At 44.8% G+C, this 19,368-nt stretch overlaps 1 protein-coding gene, 1 long non-coding RNA gene and 1 pseudogene across 3 annotated transcripts; 2 read left to right on the forward strand and 1 right to left on the reverse strand.

The window, feature by feature from the left end:
- Positions 1-6,052: 6,052 nt before the first annotated feature.
- On the forward strand, positions 6,053-19,296 carry LOC125529279 (replication protein A 70 kDa DNA-binding subunit B-like). The gene is made up of 16 exons (XM_087518110.1): positions 6,053-9,661; positions 9,747-9,812; positions 9,938-10,150; positions 10,228-10,304; positions 15,527-15,692; positions 15,777-16,053; positions 16,134-16,227; positions 16,314-16,450; positions 16,529-16,610; positions 16,695-16,821; positions 16,910-17,061; positions 17,141-17,429; positions 17,502-17,584; positions 17,820-17,876; positions 18,487-18,531; positions 18,629-19,296. Exons 5-16 carry the CDS (start codon positions 15,540-15,542, stop codon positions 18,678-18,680), a joined length of 1,548 nt encoding a protein of 515 aa, XP_087374236.1. The 5' UTR covers positions 6,053-9,661; positions 9,747-9,812; positions 9,938-10,150; positions 10,228-10,304; positions 15,527-15,539; the 3' UTR covers positions 18,681-19,296.
- On the forward strand, positions 10,987-13,524 carry LOC147975321 (uncharacterized; annotated as a pseudogene).
- Positions 16,805-18,632, reverse strand: LOC147975322 (uncharacterized). 2 transcript variants are annotated; one of them, XR_015600671.1, is made up of 5 exons: positions 18,026-18,632; positions 17,893-17,947; positions 17,457-17,797; positions 17,285-17,369; positions 16,805-16,928 (listed from the first exon to the last, which is right to left on the reverse strand). It is a non-coding gene; the product is annotated as an uncharacterized LOC147975322 (long non-coding RNA). The 2 variants fall into 2 exon arrangements; XR_015600670.1 differs by having other exon boundaries at positions 17,893-18,632.
- Positions 19,297-19,368: the final 72 nt, after the last annotated feature.

Raw genomic sequence — 19,368 nt, forward strand, 5'->3', positions numbered from 1 at the left:
GTCGCCACGGCAGCGTGATGATGAGGAGCGTGTGCCAGGGGGTTAACAACCCCATTCGGCGCTTCGTCTTGATGACCCTTCACTGGGGAAGGCGTGTGCCCTATAGCTGTGCTTGTAGCAAGGACGGCTGGGGGGGTTGCGGTTCGCACCAGAATGGGATCATTGTCGCGGCCGCACCCCTTAGTGAGGTGAGGGGAGGATGTTGAACATTTTCCCCACCCGCGCCTTGTGGAGCCTGGTCGTCAGGGTGTTGCTGATGTTGTCCTTCTCCAGCACCTCTTGCTTCCACCTCGGGTGCAGGGGGATTGGTGACAGCGTTCCCCGCGCTGTCTAGGTCCCCCGACGCCACTGCAGCCCCCACGGGATCAGTGGCTACGTGCTAGGGGGCACTCGAGGTGGAAGGGTGGGCTACTGTGCCGGACTTTTTCTTGGGCGCCATGAATGATGAAGTCGTTGATGAAGAAGATGGCGATGAGGATTGACGCACTGCTTATGACCTCGGATTCGCACAAGAGCTTCCCCCTATCTGGAGTGCCAAAGATGTCGTGGTATAACACGATCACCGATGGGTCTGTCGGCCCCTTTGTGGTTCGGCAAGGGGGAAGGGCACGTTGCACAAAGAACAGATGCCATAGAGCAGCACGGCAGCAGTGACTCAAGCAACTTTTATCCAGGTTCGGGCCGCCATGAGGCGTAAAACCCTACTCCTGCTTTGGTCAATTGATGAGAGGACCGTAGTGGAGACGCCGCGCCCAAGCCCGACAAGGTTGCCTCAGGACGAGAGCAGCTAAGCGCGTATGAGTGTACAAAGGTCCGAATCCTTTCTAAGGTTTCCATGACCCTCCTTTTATAGGTCAAGGGGTTACCACAATGGCAGAACAGTCATTATCCAGTGATTAGATATCCACAGTGCTATCATACCTAACTCTGCAGACATGACAAGGTGCATTAAATGCACCTCTTAGTGTCACACTATGGATGCAGCCTGACAAGCCTCGCGTGTTCCATTCTGCCACCTTTTCGCCTGCCTGCGTGACATGCCTGTGGACGTGTGTCATTTAGGGGTGAGCTTCCTCAAAAATGGTTGCCACGTGCCAAATGACAGCCACTTATTCACTTGGGGGCTCGACACCGCACCGATAAGTGACTTGCATCGCTATGAGGTGAATCGGTGGAGCCTTGGCGGGGAAGCTAGCTACCAACGTCCTAGCAACCCTTGTCGGGGAAGTCTTGTGACTTGTCATGGAGTGGCCTGGACCTACCCAGGCTCGCTTACCCTATTGATATCTTGCCCTTTTGGCTTGTCTTGGTCTTGTTGATCTACCCTTTGATTTCTCAAAGAGCTATCTCTTCTGCTTGGCCTTGTCTTGGATATTGTAACCTTGCCCTTGAGCCTATGTACAGTCCAGGCAACATTCAACAGGGTTTGTTCCACCGACATTGCTGCTTCACAATTGCTAACCGACTCTACTTCAATCCACTTAGTAAATTTATCAACTGCCACAAAAAGGTGAGTCTTCTTGTCTTTGGGATCATCTGCAATTCCTGAGCCGGCACATGTGCTTGCCTTGCAAATTTCTGGCATCCATCGCACTTGCTAACAATGTCCTCTGCATCAGCCTGAGCCATCAGCCAGAAAAATGTGACGAAAAGCCTTAGCCACTAAAGATCGTGACCCGGCATGATGACCACAATCACATGCATGCATTTATTGTAGGATTTCACAGCCTTCTTCAGGGGAAACACAATGTTGGAACACCCCAGTCACACTACATCTGTGTAACTCGCCATGACAATGGTCATGGACTTAGACCGCCTTGTGATTTGTCATGCCAAATTTTCATCCTCTAGCAACTCACGTTGAGTTAAGTAAGCTAGATAAGGCACCGTCTAGTCTGGAATTTCACGCAGATCCGCCACCAACTGAACTTCCGGGTCTAGTATAGCAAGATCAAACGCTGAAGGTAACTTGATAGAAGGATTGTGCAGCACATCCAGGAACACGTTGGGGGGGGAACTGGCTTATGCTGAGACACAAGCCGGGATAGTGCATCAGCTGCCTCATTTTTTCGCCGGCCTATATGATCCACTTGATAGCCTTTAAAGTGACCAGCAATATTGTTCACTTCTTCAAGATAAGACACCATAAGCGGGTCTTTAGAATCCCACTTTCCTGAAACATGTTGTGCCACCAAGTCTAAGTCGTCCAGATATCTAACCCGGCTTAGGTTCATCTTCTTAGCCATTCGAAGTCCATGGAGCAAAGCGTCATACTCAGTTGCATTGTTAGTATGAGGGAACATGAGCCTTAAGACATAGCAAAATTTATCACCCCATGGAGATTCTAAAATAACTCCAGCCCCCGAGCCTTCCAATTGCATGGACCGATGAAAGTGTATCATGCAATATGTATTGTCGGCCTTCTCCTCGCATGTTTGCAGATCTGTCCAATCATTTATAAAATCCACCAAAGTTTGAGACTTGATGGCTGTTCTGGGCACATATTTCAGATGATGCAGCCGAAGCTCAATTGCCCACTTAGCAAACCGACATGTAGTTTCTCTGTTTTGAATGATAGCGCCCAGTGGAGCATAACTGACCAAGGTGATTGGATGCCCAAGAAAATAATGTTTGAGCATGCGGCTGGCCATGAACACTACATACACCAGCTTCTGCCAATGCGTATCACTGCTTAGACTCCGTCAAGACTTCGTTGATATAATAAGCCGCCCGCTGGACTAGATACTCTTTGCCCACCTCCTTGCGCTCAACGACTACTGCTATGCTAACAGTCATGCTATTAGCCACCACGTACAGGATAAAAGGCTCTTTCTCGATACGAGCAGGCAAAGATAGGTTACTCAACCAATTGCTTCTTAAGGGCCTCAAACGACTCATTAGTAGCATCGCTCCAGACGAAGTGATCAGTCTTCTTCATCATCTGATATAAGGGAATCGCCTTCTCGCCAAGGCAGCTTATGAATCGGCTCAGGGCTGCGGTATGACCTGGCAGGCGCTGAACAACATTGATCACGCTAGCTTAGATAGAGAGGTAATAGCCTCAATCTTGTCCGGGTTAGCCTCGATGCCCCTTTCTGACAACAGAAAACCTAGCAATTTGTCTGCTGGCACACCAAAGACGCACTTGGCCGGGTTAAGCATCATCTTGTACACCCAAAGATTGTCAAAGGTTTCATTCACATCATGAAGTAAGGTTCGCTTCTTTCTTGACTTAACCACAATGTCGTCCACATAAGCATGAACATCGCGCCCAATCTATCCGTGGAAGCAATTCTGAAGACAACGCTGGTAAGTTGCCTGAGCACTCTTAAGCCCAAAAGACAGAAAGCTCCAAAAGGTGTGATGAAGGATGTCTTCTCCTGATCTTCCACTGCCATCTTGATCTGATGATAACCAAAATAAGCGTCTAGGAACACAAACTCTCACAACCCATCGTGGCGTGAATGATTTGGTTAATACGAGGGGGAGCAAATGGATCAGCCGGACACGAATTGTTAAGATCTATGATCAACACACATACGCCAAGTACCATTCTTCTCAAGCACAAGCACAGGGTTAGCCAACCACTGAGGGTGGAACACCTCAATTATGAACCCGACAGCTAGGAGTTGGGCTACTTCATCTCCAATAGCCTTAAACCTCTCCTCATTAAAATGACGGAGGAATTGGCGAACAGGTTTCATCTTAGGATCAACATTAAGGTGGTGCTCAATGAATTCTCTCAGTACACCCGGCATGTTAGAAGGTTTCCATGCAATGATGTCCCGATTCTCATGGATAAACTCGATGAGCGCGCTTTCCTATTTTGGATCCATCCATGTCCCAATGGTGAACTGCTGTGAAGAATCACCAGGGACAAAGTCAACTTGCTGTGTATCTTTTGGCGACTTAAACTTGAATGGAGGTTCTTCCTCTGTGGTGGGCTTCTTCAGAGGGGTGATATCAGTCGGGTCAACATTATCTTTATAATACTTGAGTTCCTCCGTAGCACAGGCTGACTCTCTGTAAGCCGCATCTCCTTCCTCGCACTCCAGGGTGACTTTGCGACTCCTGTGAATGGTGATCGTCCCTTGCGGCCCTGGCATCTTAAGATGTAAATAGACATAACAAGGGCGAGCCATGAATTAAGCATAAGCCGACCGTCCAAACAGGGCATGATATGGACTCTTGATCTTCACCACCTCAAACCACAGCGTCTCTGCTCTATAATTGTACTCATCACCAAAGGTTCCTTCCAGTTATATCTTTCCAATAGGGTAAGCCGACTTGCCAGGCACCACTCCATGAAACATTATGGAGGATGGCCTAAGGTCCTTGTCAGCCAGACTCATCCGACAAAAAGTATCATAGTACGAGATGTTGCTGCTGCCACCATCCATACGCACCTTTGTAAATTTATGACTGCCCACTTGAGGGGCTACCACCAAGGCCTGATGAACCGGATCATCAACACGGGCCGGGTGATCCACCTGGCTCCATGTGATCATCTGCTCTGACCACCTTAAATACTGAGGCACTACCAGCTCAACCGTGTTGACTGCTCGCTTATGGACCTTCCGGTCATGCTTGCACGTGTTTGTAGTTAACACATGATACTGGCCACCATTGAGTTGCTTTGGATTACTCTGGTATCTTAACTGGTTATTCTGTTGCTGATTATCATTGCCAGATTGTTGATTATGACCACCATGGTTACTTTGACCCTGATAGCCAGAACTTGAACCGCCACCACCAAAGTCAGACCCTTGAAAACCGGAGCCTGACGCACCGGACGGCCCATTACCATTTCCATGATGCTGCTGAAGATTCTGGTTCCTAAACTCCCTCATGATATATCAATCCTTCCAGCATGAGAAGATGGTTTGTTAGGGTAACTGTGTTTTGGAAAGGGGTCATTGAGCATTGCATCAAGATTTATAGGCTTTCCTCCATTGAAAGGAGGCTTGCCATTGCCATTATGACATTGATTTTTAACACGGTATTTGTGTTAGCCACAAAATCTGACACGTCGTCGGCGTACTTACACTCCCCCACCCATTGCCTTTGTTATGCTGCTTACCATGCTAAGCCGAGGCATGTTGTTGTTGGCCCTTGCCACTGCAGTTTTTCGTGCCCTTACTAGATTTATCATCATCAGAACCCGGATCCTTGGTAGTATCAGAGTCATCGTACCTGGTAAGTACATCCATAAGCTTGCCCATGTATGTACACTTGCGCTTAAGGCGTCCTAGCTTCTGTTTAAGGGGGTCAAAGTGACAGTTTTTCTCCAGGAGCAATACAGCTTGAGTGTAACGCCCCATATGTAACCTGCCATATTTGTATTCCAACTCTTGCCATTTTGACACTAAGTTATGATATTCCTCGTTGTTGGGTTTTTGTCTTTGTTTTGCTTTTGTCCTTGTCATGCATCTCATATCATGTCATCATGTGCATCGCATTTGCATATGTGCTCGTCTCATGCATTCGAGCATTTTCCCCATTGTCCGTTTTGCATTCCGGCGCTCCTATGTCCTCAACTGTCTCCTTTTGACTCTTTTCGTGTGCGGGTGTGAAACGTTCTCGGATTGGACCGAGACTTGCCAAGCGGCCTTGGTTCACTACCGGTAGACCGCCTGTCAAGTTTCGTGCCATTTGGACTTCGTTTGATACTCTAACGGTTAACCGAGGAACCGTAAAGGCCTCGTGTGTGTTGCAGCCCAACACCTCTTCAAAGTGGCCCAAAATCCAGCTAAACCCCCTCCATCATCTCGGCCGTTCGATCACGATCGCTGGCCGAAAACTGTGCTCAATTTGGAGCCTCCTAGCTCCTTCTATGTATAACTAGGCATCTCCCCCGAAATTTCCGGATCAAACCCTAGCTGTGACGCCCAAGACCGGAGCTTCAGATGCCTTCCAGGGTTTTCGAGAGTCATGGTGTGATTTGTTTTCGCTTGTTGCATTCATCATTGCATCATGTGCATTGCATCATGTCATTTCTTTTTCTTAACTCAACTAAATAAATTGCATGGATCTTCGGTCCATTTAAACCAAGGGAATTCACGTGGTGATTCTCTTTATAACATATCCTCCTAATATTAGGGGGCTATAATAAATATTCCATCCCTTGGAAATTACAGCAACACACTTGCAAAATATTCCATGCTTTTCTTACTATATTCCTCGTCTCCAAACTTCGCCATAAATTCTTTCTTCACTTTCCTGAGTTCCACCAAAAACCTCAACATTTTTGGACACTTCTATAACCAAGCCCTAGTTCAAACCCATTTGAATTAAATTCAAATGAGTGTGAATGACATCTTCCAATTTGGCCTCTCCTACTTTTCATGGACCATGCAAACTTTTACGAGTCCGTAAGAATAATACCTGTGCCCAGATTTTTTGTTCTTCCATTTTCTTCTCTCCTTCTATTTTCTTTCCTCTCTTTCTTTTCTTTCTTCTGTTAACGAGAAGATATAGAGGGAGAGAGAGCCCATCCTTCCCCCGCAGCCCAAGCAGCCCCTAAGGCCCTCCTAACCACCCCTGCGGCCTGACCTAGATGGCCCAAGGCCCAACCGCTATCTCCCTCTCTGCCCGACTCCCTTCTCCCTCGATTCCTTCCCCTCGCGCCGCCAGAAACCCTTCGGCCCTATCCCCATCTCCCTCCGCTCGATCTCCTCCTCACCCTCTCGATCTCCTAGCGCGCGCCCCCTTCGCCTGCCTGCTCCCTCCGGTTTCTTCGACCCCGCCTCGCCCCGCGACCCCGCCGCCGCTCCGGCCGGCGAGCCCATGCACCTCCGCCATGGCCTTCCTCCACCACCCTGGCCTGCTACCCCCCTCCTCGACCCGCCACTAAGGAGGAGCCCATCGGCCTCCTCGCCGCCGTCGCACCCACGGGGCCATCAGCATGCCCTGTACCCTCGCGCCCGCAAGACCTCCTCTGTGCCGACCCACCTCCATGGCCGCCGAGCCACCGCCTTACGCCACCCATTCGTCGCCCCACTTCAGCGTCCTGCTTCGCCCGACGCCGCTGCGTGCCAAGTCCCTCAACCGAAGCCAGGCGCCTCTGCCTCTCCTCTGCTCCCGCCTGCACGCCTCCAACTTGATGCATCGCCGGACCTTCCCGCTGCCAACAGCACCGAGCCCCTCGGCGTTGTGGCGTCCTCGTCGTCCTCAAAGAGCAGCAGCTCCAGCCTCCACTCGGTCCTCCTCGAGCTCCTCGGCTCCCTCCACCGGAGCCGGCCAACTCTGGCTACCTCCTTTGCCTCGCACCCAGGGACGAGCGCGTGTGGTCGTTGACCATGCTCGGGTCTGCCTCTACCCGTCTAGCGCGCGTGGCCGAGCTGCCCTGCCTCGACGTACGACTACACGATGACGCACCAAGTTCCGTTTTAAAATGTTCAATTACATCTGATGGGGATTTCGACAAGTACCACGACGCCCAAAGTCCTCGGATCCGTCAAGTTCCACTATAAGATGTTCAACTACCGTCGACCTCGAAGATCTCGGATTCATCAAGTTCCCACGACGATAAGTGTGACCCTTCGGATGCGCCAAGTTCGTCTACAAAAAAACGCCAATTACCCGTCATGTCGGCAAGACCCGCAAGTCGGACCCCGAATGGTCGACGTCTCGTGGACCGTGTACAACTACCATCACCCGAGGACGTTGGATTCGTTAAGTACCTCTCCGAAAACGAAACGTATACCGCTACTGTCGCAAGAATCGAGACCGACAAGTCTGAAGATGCAAGTACCACTCCGGACCATGTACGACGACCGTCACCGAAGACCTGTGTAACGCGAACGTCAAGTTCAACTACCGTCGCGAGAAACGCCTACTACCCTCTACGAACTCGTTCCGCCCGAAACACACGCTTCGAAGGTATACCATCGAGACGACGCCCGTGGATGAATGCTTGCGATGTATGAGTTGGACCGTGTGTTGCTCCGTGTCCGAGTTGTTCCTTGCACGAAGCCCCTCTTTTGCCTTGCCACCATCATGTGGGAACCCGGAATCGGGAGCACCCCATCTTCTTGAATGACACACTCGCACCCACTTCCTTTTGCACCGGTATCCCCGTGAGCTACCGGATCATCGGAATGTTGTTGCGGCATCATTTCCGTTTCGTCGCCGTGGTACCCCTTTCTTTCTACCACAATGACACAAATGCTCTCATCACGCTCATGTCAACTTTTAATAAAAATTGCATTAAATTTGCACATGTCATCCGCATGATGTTAATAACATTTAAAATGTTTAAAATTGTTGTTTGCACTAAATTGCTAATGCATATGGGGTTTTACCGAAATTGTTGTTTGATGTTTCCGGCCCCTTTTAAATTGCTCAGATTGTGTAGTTTTCTTATGCTTCACCCTCTTGCCTTGTTTAACAACATTTAATATTGTTGAGTACATAAAAGAGAGAGAACTAAATAAGACATGTGGTGTTCCGTCAATTTGCAACTCGTTGAATATTGAGCTCCACTTAATTTGTAGTGTTGTTTGTTGCACTTTTCCATGCCATGTTTTGCATCATGTTCTTTGTGCATTGCACGTGGTTGATTGTGTCTACCTTTGCTTGTATTATTGCTTGGGTAGAGCCGGGAGACGAGTTCGTGTTCGAGGACCCGTTGAGTATGTTTTCGAGTATCAAGCTTTCGTCCTCTCGGAGAACTTTGCAGGCAAGATGACCATACCCTCGAAATCAATTCTATCTTTGCTTGCTAGATGCTCGCTCTTTGGCTATGCCTATGCTGCGATACCTACCACATGCTTTATCATGCCTCCCATATTGTTAAGCCAAGCCTCTAACCCACCTTGTCCTAGCAAACAGTTGTTTGGCTATGTTACCGCTTTGCTCAGCCCCTCTTATAGCGTTGTTAGTTGCAGGTTAAGATTGGAGTTTGTTCCTTTTTGGAACATGGATATTTGTTGGAATATCACAATATCTCTTATCCTATATACTTAAGAAGTTCACCCCCACTACTTGATTTATCTCAACATGCAACATAGCCACGTGAGCATCCAATCACAGGCATCCACGTCACCCCTAAACAGTCCCACGCAGCCCACCTCCTGAGGTTATTTCTTATTTTTCCTGTAAAGAAAAAGCAAAATCCCCCCAGCGGCCAAGCCCCATGCCCTTGGTCCCCTCGCGATTTCCTACCGCCGCCAGCCTCCCTTGCCTCTGATCCGCTCCGGATCATCCTGACGGCGGCGGCGGCGCTCTTGATGCGGCCCGGCCATCACGGCAGTGGCGCTCTGGCGCGGGACGACCGTCCCAACGCGCGCCCCAGTTCCTGCAGAGCCCCTCCTCATCCCCTTCCCTCGCTCCGGATCCTCCTCATGGCAGCGGCGCTCCGGATGCGGACGCGGCCACCCCATCGCCCGCCCAGTTGATTCAACCATCGATGTCGCCACCTCCTCCCCTCGCCTCCCCGCCGCCGTCGCCATGGCCATTGCCCCCGAGCAGCACCTGTCCGATGGAGCATCCCCGAGCAGCGCCTGTCCAATGGCTCGGGAAGGAGTACTCCCGTCTACCACCGGTCCCTCCCCCGCCCTCCTGCCGCCGCCATGGCCATGGCCTGACGGGAGCTCGCCTTCCCCGCCATGGCCAACCTCCGGTGAAGAAGCTCGCCGTGCCTACCAACGCCCCAGTTCCGGTGAGCATGTATTCCCCTTATTATAGATTGGGATTGGGCTGGTTTGTTGTTCATCTGATTTTTAGTGCTTCCATTCACTTCCCAGGTGGGTTGCTCCGAGTTGCTTAGTAGCTTACCTTCAATCGTTGGGTCAACGCATCTACAGATGAAGGTACTATCCTACTGTTTTTTTTTGTTTGCTGACTCCAACCTACATAGCCCACTGCTTCAAACCATTTGCAGCCCAATGCTCCAAATGGCCCACACTAAAAATAAGAAAAAACCATTCTGCTGTAGGTAATTGATGGTTGACGCTCCACTTCCTCTCCCTACGATCTGCACAAGAAACTGAAGAAATTGATGATTGATGCTTCACTTACTCTCCCCACGATCTGCAGAAGAAACTGAAGAAATCCCCTTTAAAGTCTGCCCCACCTCAGCTCATCCTTTTCACATGATCTTCCAGCATGGGTGGACGTCTCCCATAGGGTGTTCATAGTGCTTCCGCTGGTGAGCAACTCTCTCCTCTCTCCATGCCATTCCCTCTTGACATATTGCTGATTGAGTCACAAATTTGGACTTTTCAGGTGCTTCTCACTTCAATCATCTTGGTTATTCTTCCCTTGCTGCATGCCCACGTGCCTCACGTTTACAACTCCTACTGGTATACAATGTTCCCACCCAGTGCTACTCCTAAAATTTGGTATCTTTCCCTATCCTGGATTTTCATTGATATGCAATTTTTTAACTTGATTCAATGCATAGCCTTGCATTTTAATTCCTTGCCTATTATGGATTTTAGTTTGCTTCATCCAAGTAGTTTGCTTCACTCAAATTGAATTAAGTTTTGCTTGATTCAACATGTACCCTTACATTTCAATTCTCATGTGGAACAATTAAACAAAAGTGTCTTCCATTTTGCCCTGCATTCAACTATTCCCGTTCCCGTGGGTTTCTTAGGGTTGTCGACATGGATAGCGCAGAAAGTTCTTCGCGTTATTCAGGTGGGCATGGGGTTGGTCATACACGAGGAGTTCCACGTGGACGTGGACGTGGTCGTGGACGTGGACGTGGACGGGCACGTCGTCCATCGGTACCTGATTCCACTCCTCGATCAAACTCACATGTTGCCACCGAGAACCGTCGTAGGCGTTTGGATGTAATCACTAGAAACAGGAGCCGAGGAAATGAAGCATCGACCACATCAATGTCAGACACACATAATCAGATATTTGCCCATAAACGTAAGCTTTTGCCTAAATTAATCCCTGTTCATGTGTCCAAGTTCAGTGATCATTTACGTTTACAAAAAAAACCTCTCTTTGTGCCTCATCTTTCAGGAACTATATTTGAACCCTTAACTCTTGGAGGCCCCCAGTGTTCTTGCCAACATTGTGGTGCTCTCTTTTGGTATGACGAGCGTGTACGCAGAGAAAGACATACTCAAAATCCAACATATAATTTGTGCTGCAAAGGAGGAAAAGTTTCCCTCCAGCCATATGATCCTCCTCCTCAACCTCTATTGGATTTACTCACTTCACAGAATAGTTCACTCTCAAGCCACTTCTTTCATCATATTCGTCAGTACAACACCATGTTTGCCATGACTTCAATGGGAGCTAAAATTGATGAGTCCATAAATGATGGCCGAGGCCCATACATTTTCAAGATCAGTGGCCAAGTCTGCCACCGTGTTGGTTCAATGAGACCATCTAGAGGACAGAGACCAGAATATGCACAATTATACATATTTGATACAGAGTGTGAGGTTTCAAATAGAATAAATGTTGCCTCATCTTCGCGCACCGGTTCATCTTCGTGCACCACTTCATCTTCGCGCATTGCTTCATCTACACGCACTTTGTTCCAAGCTAATGAAGGCATTGTTCAGTCCCTCATAACAATGTTGAACACACATAATCCCATTGTGAAACTATTTAGAACAGCAAGTCAAAGATTACATGGCAATGATTCTGACCATTTATACATCAGAATATATGGCAAACCTGATGCCCATGGAGATATCTATAGTGCTCCAGTTGCATCCGAAGTTGTTGGATTAGTGGTTGGAGATTTAGGGTCTTCTAATGTTGGACGAGACATTATAATAGAAGATCATTCATCACGGTTACAACAGATCAATGAAAAACACTGCAAGTTTATGTCCATGCAATATCCTCTTTTATTTCCATATGGTGAGGATGGTTATCATGATGAGCTTATGTGCCTTCCAGTGTCAAATGCATCAAATCAACGCCAAAAAGTCACAATGCTAGAATACTATGCATATAGGTTACATGATAGGCCAAATGACTTCAACACTCCATTATGATGCAAAAGGTTAACACAGGCTTACTTTGTGGATGGCTATTGTTCTGTTGAAACCTTTCGTATTGCATTCTACCGCAAGCCTAGCTTTCAACGGAAATACAGATCATCATCATTCAGTTGTTTAGTAGATTCTGTGTCAAAGGGTATTACATCAGGTTCTTCTGTTGGCCAAAGGATTATATTACCTTCCTCATTTACTGGAGGCCCTCGCTACTTATACCAAAACTACCAAGACTCCATTGCTATTTGTAGAAAATATGGTTGCCCAGATCTGTTTGTCACGTTCACATCAAATGCTGCTTGGCCTGAAATTACAGAGGCTCTATCATCCATTCCTGGTCAAGAACCAACTGACCGTCCAGATATTGTCAACCGGGTATTCAAAATGAAGCTTAATATTCTAATGGATGATATTAAAAAGAAACAATTCTTTGGACCCATAAACGCAGGTAATAAGCGTTCTCTTAAACTTATATTCCCTTCTCTCAACATAGTTTTCTGCCGGTTATTAAACATGTTTTACATTCCTGTAGTTATCTACACAGTTGAATTCCAGAAACGTGGACTCCCACATGTTCATATAATTATATGGTTAGCCAAAGAAGCACCTTTAGATACACAGAAGATAGATTCCTATATTTCTGCTCAGTTGCCAGATCCTGTAAAAGATCCAATAGGATATGAGGTTGTTTCTTCTTTTATGGTGCATGGCCCTTGCGGCCCTCTCGGCCAGTCGTCACCATGTATGTCAGAAGGAAAATGCACCAAATTTTACCCAAAGGAGTTCTGTGAGCAAACAACTGTATGGGAGAATGGTTTCACAGAATATGCCCGACCAAATAATGGAATAACAGCTAGGAAAAATAATGTTGACATTGACAATAGATTCATTGTTCCTCACAATGTGGACCTAGTGGTTAAGTACCAAGCTCATATAAATGTAGAGAAGGTTAACCATGATGGTATGCACAAATATCTTTTCAAGTATGTCACAAAAGGATTTGATTGTGCTAGAATTGGCCTCCACGGCAACTTTTCAACATCAGCCTCATCAACTGAAACCGTTAATGAAATTGATAATTATTTAGAGTGTCGTTGTGTGACACCAAATGATGCTGCTTGGCGGTTGCAGCAATATGATATTCACCATACAGACCCTTCCGTAGAAAGGCTCCCTGTTCATCTTCCTCTTGAGAACAATGTAATTTATTCGGAAGATGATAATCTGGAACAAGTTATTGAAGACCCCAAAAATGTGACCACTAAACTCACTGCATGGTTAGATGCTAATATGCAACACCCTGAAGCTCGACAATACACGTACATAGAATTTCCAGAATATTGGACATGGCACCAGCAAGGGAAATACTGGGATCATCGTCGAGGTCCTCAAAAAAAAATTGGCTGAGTGGCACATGTCAACCCTTCACAAGGAGAGCCTTTCTATTTGCGAATGTTGCTGAACATTCGTAAAGTTCCAACCTCCTTCACTGATATCAGGATTATATCAGGCCAAGAATATCCTACATTTCGTTCAGCATGTGAAGCTTTAGGCCTCCTAGGTGATGACCAAGAGTGGTCCAATGCATTAAAAGATGCGGCTCAGTGGGCATCACCGTTCCAATTACGTCAGCTTTTTGTTACCCTTTTGCTTTTTTGCAATGTAACAAATCCTATCAAGCTTTTTGAGGAGCATGCATCAATGATGTCTGAAGATATAGCACATCGGTTGAATCTTCATCCTTCTCAGTTGAGCAGTTCATCACTAGATTCGTACGTGACATCCTGTCTTCTCATTGAGCTGGATAAATTGCTGAAGGATTCCGGATATTACTTATCACATTTTAGTTTGCCACTGCCAGATGATATAGGAAATGCTTCTGCACAAAATAGGCTTTTGCTGGATGAGCTTACCTATGACATTCCAAACATGACATCCACTTTGAATGATAATATTCCGAAGCTAAACAACAACCAGAAGGATGTATTTCATGCTATCTATAATTCTGCCATAAATAATGAAGGTAGAACATTCTTTGTTTATGGATATGGAGGGACTGGTAAAACTTTCTTATGGACTACTTTACTTTATTCTTTGCGGAGTCAAGGGAAAATTGCATTGGCAGTAGCATCCTCGGGAATTGCTTCTCTATTGCTCCCGGGAGGTCGAACACCACACTCCCGTTTTAAAATTCCTTTGGAAATTTCAGAGAATTCAATGTGTACCATAAAGAAAAATACACACCTGGCAGAACTTATTCAAAACACATCTCTTATAGTTTGGGATGAAGCACCAATGAATCATAGATATTGTTTTGAAGCACTAGACCGCACTCTCAGAGATATAATGTCAGATACTAGACCTAATGCCGAAGACATGCAGTTTGGAGGTATCACTGTAGTTCTTGGTGGGGATTTTCGGCAAACACTACCAGTGATAAAAAATGCAACCAAGCAACAGATTTTGAAATCTTGCATTGTTAACTCTTATTTGTGGAACAAGTGCACACTTCTACAGTTGAATGAAAATATGAGGCTCACCTCAGGGTGTCTCTCCATCTCCAGGAGAGAAGAACTACAGAATTTTGCTGACTGGCTCTTACGAATTGGAAATGGCACTGAGCCTTTTGTTCCTGTTCCAAATGAACCCAATAGCATATTTATACAGATCCCCCAATATCTCCTTTTGTCCCCAGATTCTAGAAATATAGATGGATTGATATCATTTGTCTACAACTCAGGCTGTGAGTCAACTACCATTACATCGTATTTGTGTGATCGTGCAATTCTTGCACCTACAAATGATGTCGTTTCTAAAATAAATACAAGAATGATTTCTCGGCTAGCAACAAGTGAAATGTCATATTATAGTTCAGATTCAATTGATGATAGCTGTCCTAATCATTCTACTCTAGAAGCATTATATCCAACAGAGTTGCTAAACACCATTGACATACCTGGACTTCCAGATCATATACTGCATTTGAAAATTGGTGTTCCTATAATGCTACTGCGTAATCTTGATCCATCAAGGGGACTTTGTAATGGCACTAGACTCATTGTTACACAACTGACTGGTCGTGTCATTGAAGGAGAAATCATAACAGGGAAGGCTATAGGTTCAAGAGTGTATATTCCTCGAATTGTCACTACGTCATCTCAGTCTAAGTGGCCTTTCAAATTGAGGCGTCGCCAGTTTCCTGTTCGCCTTTCATATGCTATGACAATAAACAAAAGTCAGGGGCAAACACTAAACCGAGTTGGTGTCTACTTACCATCTAATGTCTTCTCACACGGTCAATTATATGTGGCATTTTCAAGAGTTACATCACCAGACGGCTTGCGAGTTTTCATTGAAAATAGCCCATTTTCTTATGAGCATTGCACACATAATGTAGTATATGCCGAGGTATTCAATCAAATTAATACACATAGAAGCTAAAACAGCTAGGTATTTTATCCACTCAAATTTATGTTATGCCTGAAATTTCACAAGTATGTAATACATTTTTTCTGCATGCCATCATTTTTTTCCTAACATTCTTATTCATTCAGATCCATCTCCCCTATGGAGTCAACTACGAAATTTAAAGATATTACAGTGGGACAGCAAAACTGTAAGGTCTTTGCACGGGTAATAAGGCTTTGGGATGCTATAAATACGAATCCCAGATATGGAAATGCTTTGATCAGCATTGATGGCATTCTCTTGGATGAAGATGTACGTCCATTTTTATAGTTACCTATTTAACATTACACAATAACATTGTTGTTCCAAATCATTTGATTACTTGAACTTTTGTAGGGATCCATGGCACAAATTAGTGTGCCTAAAAAAATTGAAAAACAATTTCGTGGGTTGCTATCTCAAGGATCTGTCTATATTATTTCAAATGTTGCAGCTATCGATATCAGAAGCAAATCATATGTCTATCGCCATCAGAATTATATGCTGCAATTCAAACAAGACACAAAGGTTCATCCGCTACATTCAAGAGGTGCAGATATACCTACACTTTCGTTCGACTTTTGCCCATTTGATCAGCTGCCACAAAAAGCAATTGATTCCAAGCCACTCCTAGGTAACATAATGTGCTTGACTTATCTATCTCTTAACCACTATACTTCAATGCATAACGACTTGCATACTTGAACCTTTTAGATGTGATAGGAGTAATATGTGATGTTGGTCCATATGACTATGCTAGCCAAACATCTCAGCACAAATTTCGGAAGATCAAAATTCGCAACCTAGAGTATGTCTTCATAGCTGCTCCTGTTATTCAATTTTTTTACCTTAATAACCTGTTCCCCTCAGAATGACTATACCTTAATTTTCCAGAGAACAAACACAAGAATTAGTTCTATGGGGCCAGCATGGAGAATCATTTGATGAAGAAACAATACTTAAAAAATCTCAAGAAGGAATTGTCATAGCCATTTTTGCTGGTGTAACTGCAAATCTACAAAGGTTTACAGGTAACTTATAAAAAAACTTGCCCAAAGAAATAATAAACATATTTATTTAAACATCCTATTAACAACATAAGTTTATAGGTATGATACAAGGATCCTCAAGTTCTGCGACACAAATATATCTTGATCTTGATATACCTGAAGTTCAAAAGTACCGCACCAGGTTCTCTCTTTCTCACTCTTGCGCATACAGAATTTATGTTTAGCACTACAGCAAACTAATATTTTATATGAAAAACATTTGAAGCTATCAATGGAAATGCCCAACTCTACAAAAGCATCTCCCTCATGTCAAACAAGTATCTCCACTTGAAGCAGCAGGCAAACTATACACCATTGAAGAAATATCTAACCTTCCAGCATCATCTTTTCAGGTGAACACTTTCTCATGCAGTTCACTTTTTCCTGCCTCGCCATTCAAAATAAAATAGATTATTGATACTTCATCCTTTTTTATGCCAGGGAGGAGCAACCTTCAGCACTATCGCAAAAGTAGCATCAATTATATCGTCAGTCAAATGGTACTACAAAGCATGCAAGCGTTGTGGAAAAGGATATAACAACATGACAGATACCCCAACATGTGGCTGCCAATTTCCAGTTCCATGCCCAATGTATTATATATCTTCTTAAAATCTAATACTTAAATAATTCTTTTTTTATCGTGTCACTAACAACTATACCATGCTTCAGGTACAAACTTCCCCTTACACTAACAGATAACTCGGGAAGTTTGGATGCAATTGCTTTCGCTAGAGTAGCTGAAGACTTAGTTGAGCGTCATGCTGATCATGTTTCAATGAGTATGAAGATAGAAGCTACAGATCATGTGCTTACCCTGGATAAGGCCATTGGTAAAGAAAAGTTATTCTACATAGGAATGAACACTGATTCGTCTGCCAAGTACCCTATAAATTATGTCCTGAAAAAAAGTTTCTCTGTCAACAATACTGAATCAACACCTGTTCCACGTGCTCCAAAGGTAAGCAACTTCTTACAGATTCATTACCTTCATATATCATGGTTATTAACATAATGTGTGAAGCTTTTTCAGTCAGGCGAGGATACAACCACCAATGACAATACTCCTACAACTCATAAGCTAACGTCTATCAGCATAAAGGAAAACGAAAATAGGTAATGCTTCATAAACTTGGATTTTAAACATCTCTCTTATTGCTTCTCCATTATATGACTTGCCACAATGATACTTTTATGTGAAAGTCCAAATGGAATTGAATGTTAGTCTTTTTCCCTTCTCAAATGCTTTCTCTTTTTTATATGATGCTACATGTAATCTTTCATAAACCTCCATCTTATTGTATTCCTCTGATCAAGACTTCTTTACATCTGTGATGTACATTACAATCAGGATCAACGCAAAAAGAAGAATTGATATTACTGAGAGTGATGCCGACAAATCTAACAGGTATGAGAACACTCACAAAACCTTAGTGCACCATGGTTCTCCAATAACTACATAAGGCACATACAAACTTCCTGGTAGCAGTTAGAAGTAACCATTAACAACAACTAAAGTACACAGTAATAGAAATCACATAAATCCATTGGCAGTACCTGAAGCATCACATTTCCTAATGTGGTGTTAGGCTTCATTTAACTCGCGTTTACATGTCACACTAATGGAGTTGTCAAGCTAAAGCCTAGCTCTATCTTCTAGAATTCTTTGCCTGCTAAATTTTAAAGTCTATAAGTTACCAAGCTTTTACCAACTAAATGATAATTTCACAAAATCAATTCCGACTCACAATTATTTGTAGTCTCCTTACACAAACATTACTGGTCATGCAAGTGAACACTAACTTATACATGCTATATTGTGCTCAATATTGGGAATATGATATATTCAGGATTACATCTCATCCATGGTATGTTTCCCAAATGGTAACTTATTTCAAGTACATGGAGGTTCTTGGGTTACATTTATATTCTCTTGCCCAGTTCATTTTCTATTTTCATTCATGCTTTATTACTTTCAATATCTGATATAATAAATGGAACCAATTTTCTAAATGCAGCTCAAAGGAACCGGAAGAAAGTACTGCGAAAAAGAACAAGCACGAGTATGTTCTGTTTCTCACACCCTTTATACAAATTTAGCCAACAATATGAGTTTCTTCCTGCATATATTTAAAGTTGCCAAAAAATCTCCATCAACAGGAATGTAGATACACTTCCAGAAAAATTGCATCAACAGGAACAGCCAGAGTAAAGGAACATTTGGACGATTTAAGTACTTTACATTGACTATATAAACTTTCATTTTCTGATTTAAAAAACCAGTAATATATTGTGTTATTTACTTTTTTGACAACACTTCATTTTCCAATACAGGCAGGACAACTTCATTTGCCACCTAGCCTTTTCCCTTGGGAGTCGCACATCCCGAGGGTCATCTTTATTTTAACCCCTCCGGGCCAGTGCTTGTCTAAGTGTTGGTCCGAAACAGAGCCACTTGCGGCGCCACCTCAGGGAAACTTGAGGGCTGGTTTTAGCTGTAGGTAGTGTTCATCCGGTGTTGCCCTGAGAACGAGATATGTGCAGCTCCCATCAGGATGTCGGCGCATCGGGCGGTCTTGCTGGACGTGTTTTACCATTGTCGAGATGTCTTGTAACCGGGATTCCGAGTCTAATCGGATTGTCTTGGGAGAAGGAATATCCTTCGCTGACCATGAGAGCTTGTGATGGGCTAAGTTGGGAAACCCCTGCAGGGATTTGGACTTTTGAAAGCCGTGCCCGTGGTTATGGGCAGATGGGAATTTGTTAATGTCCGGTTGTAGAGAACCTGAAACTTATCTGAACTAAAATACATCAACCGCATGTGTAGTCGTGATGGTCTCTTCTCGGCGGGGTCCGGGAAGTGAACACGGTGTTGGAGTTGTGCTTGAACGTAAGTAGCC

This window comes from Triticum urartu, chromosome 4A, assembly GCF_056163025.1.
Source record: "Triticum urartu cultivar PI428250 chromosome 4A, HENAU_Tu73, whole genome shotgun sequence".
Classification (NCBI taxonomy): domain Eukaryota; kingdom Viridiplantae; phylum Streptophyta; class Magnoliopsida; order Poales; family Poaceae; genus Triticum; species Triticum urartu.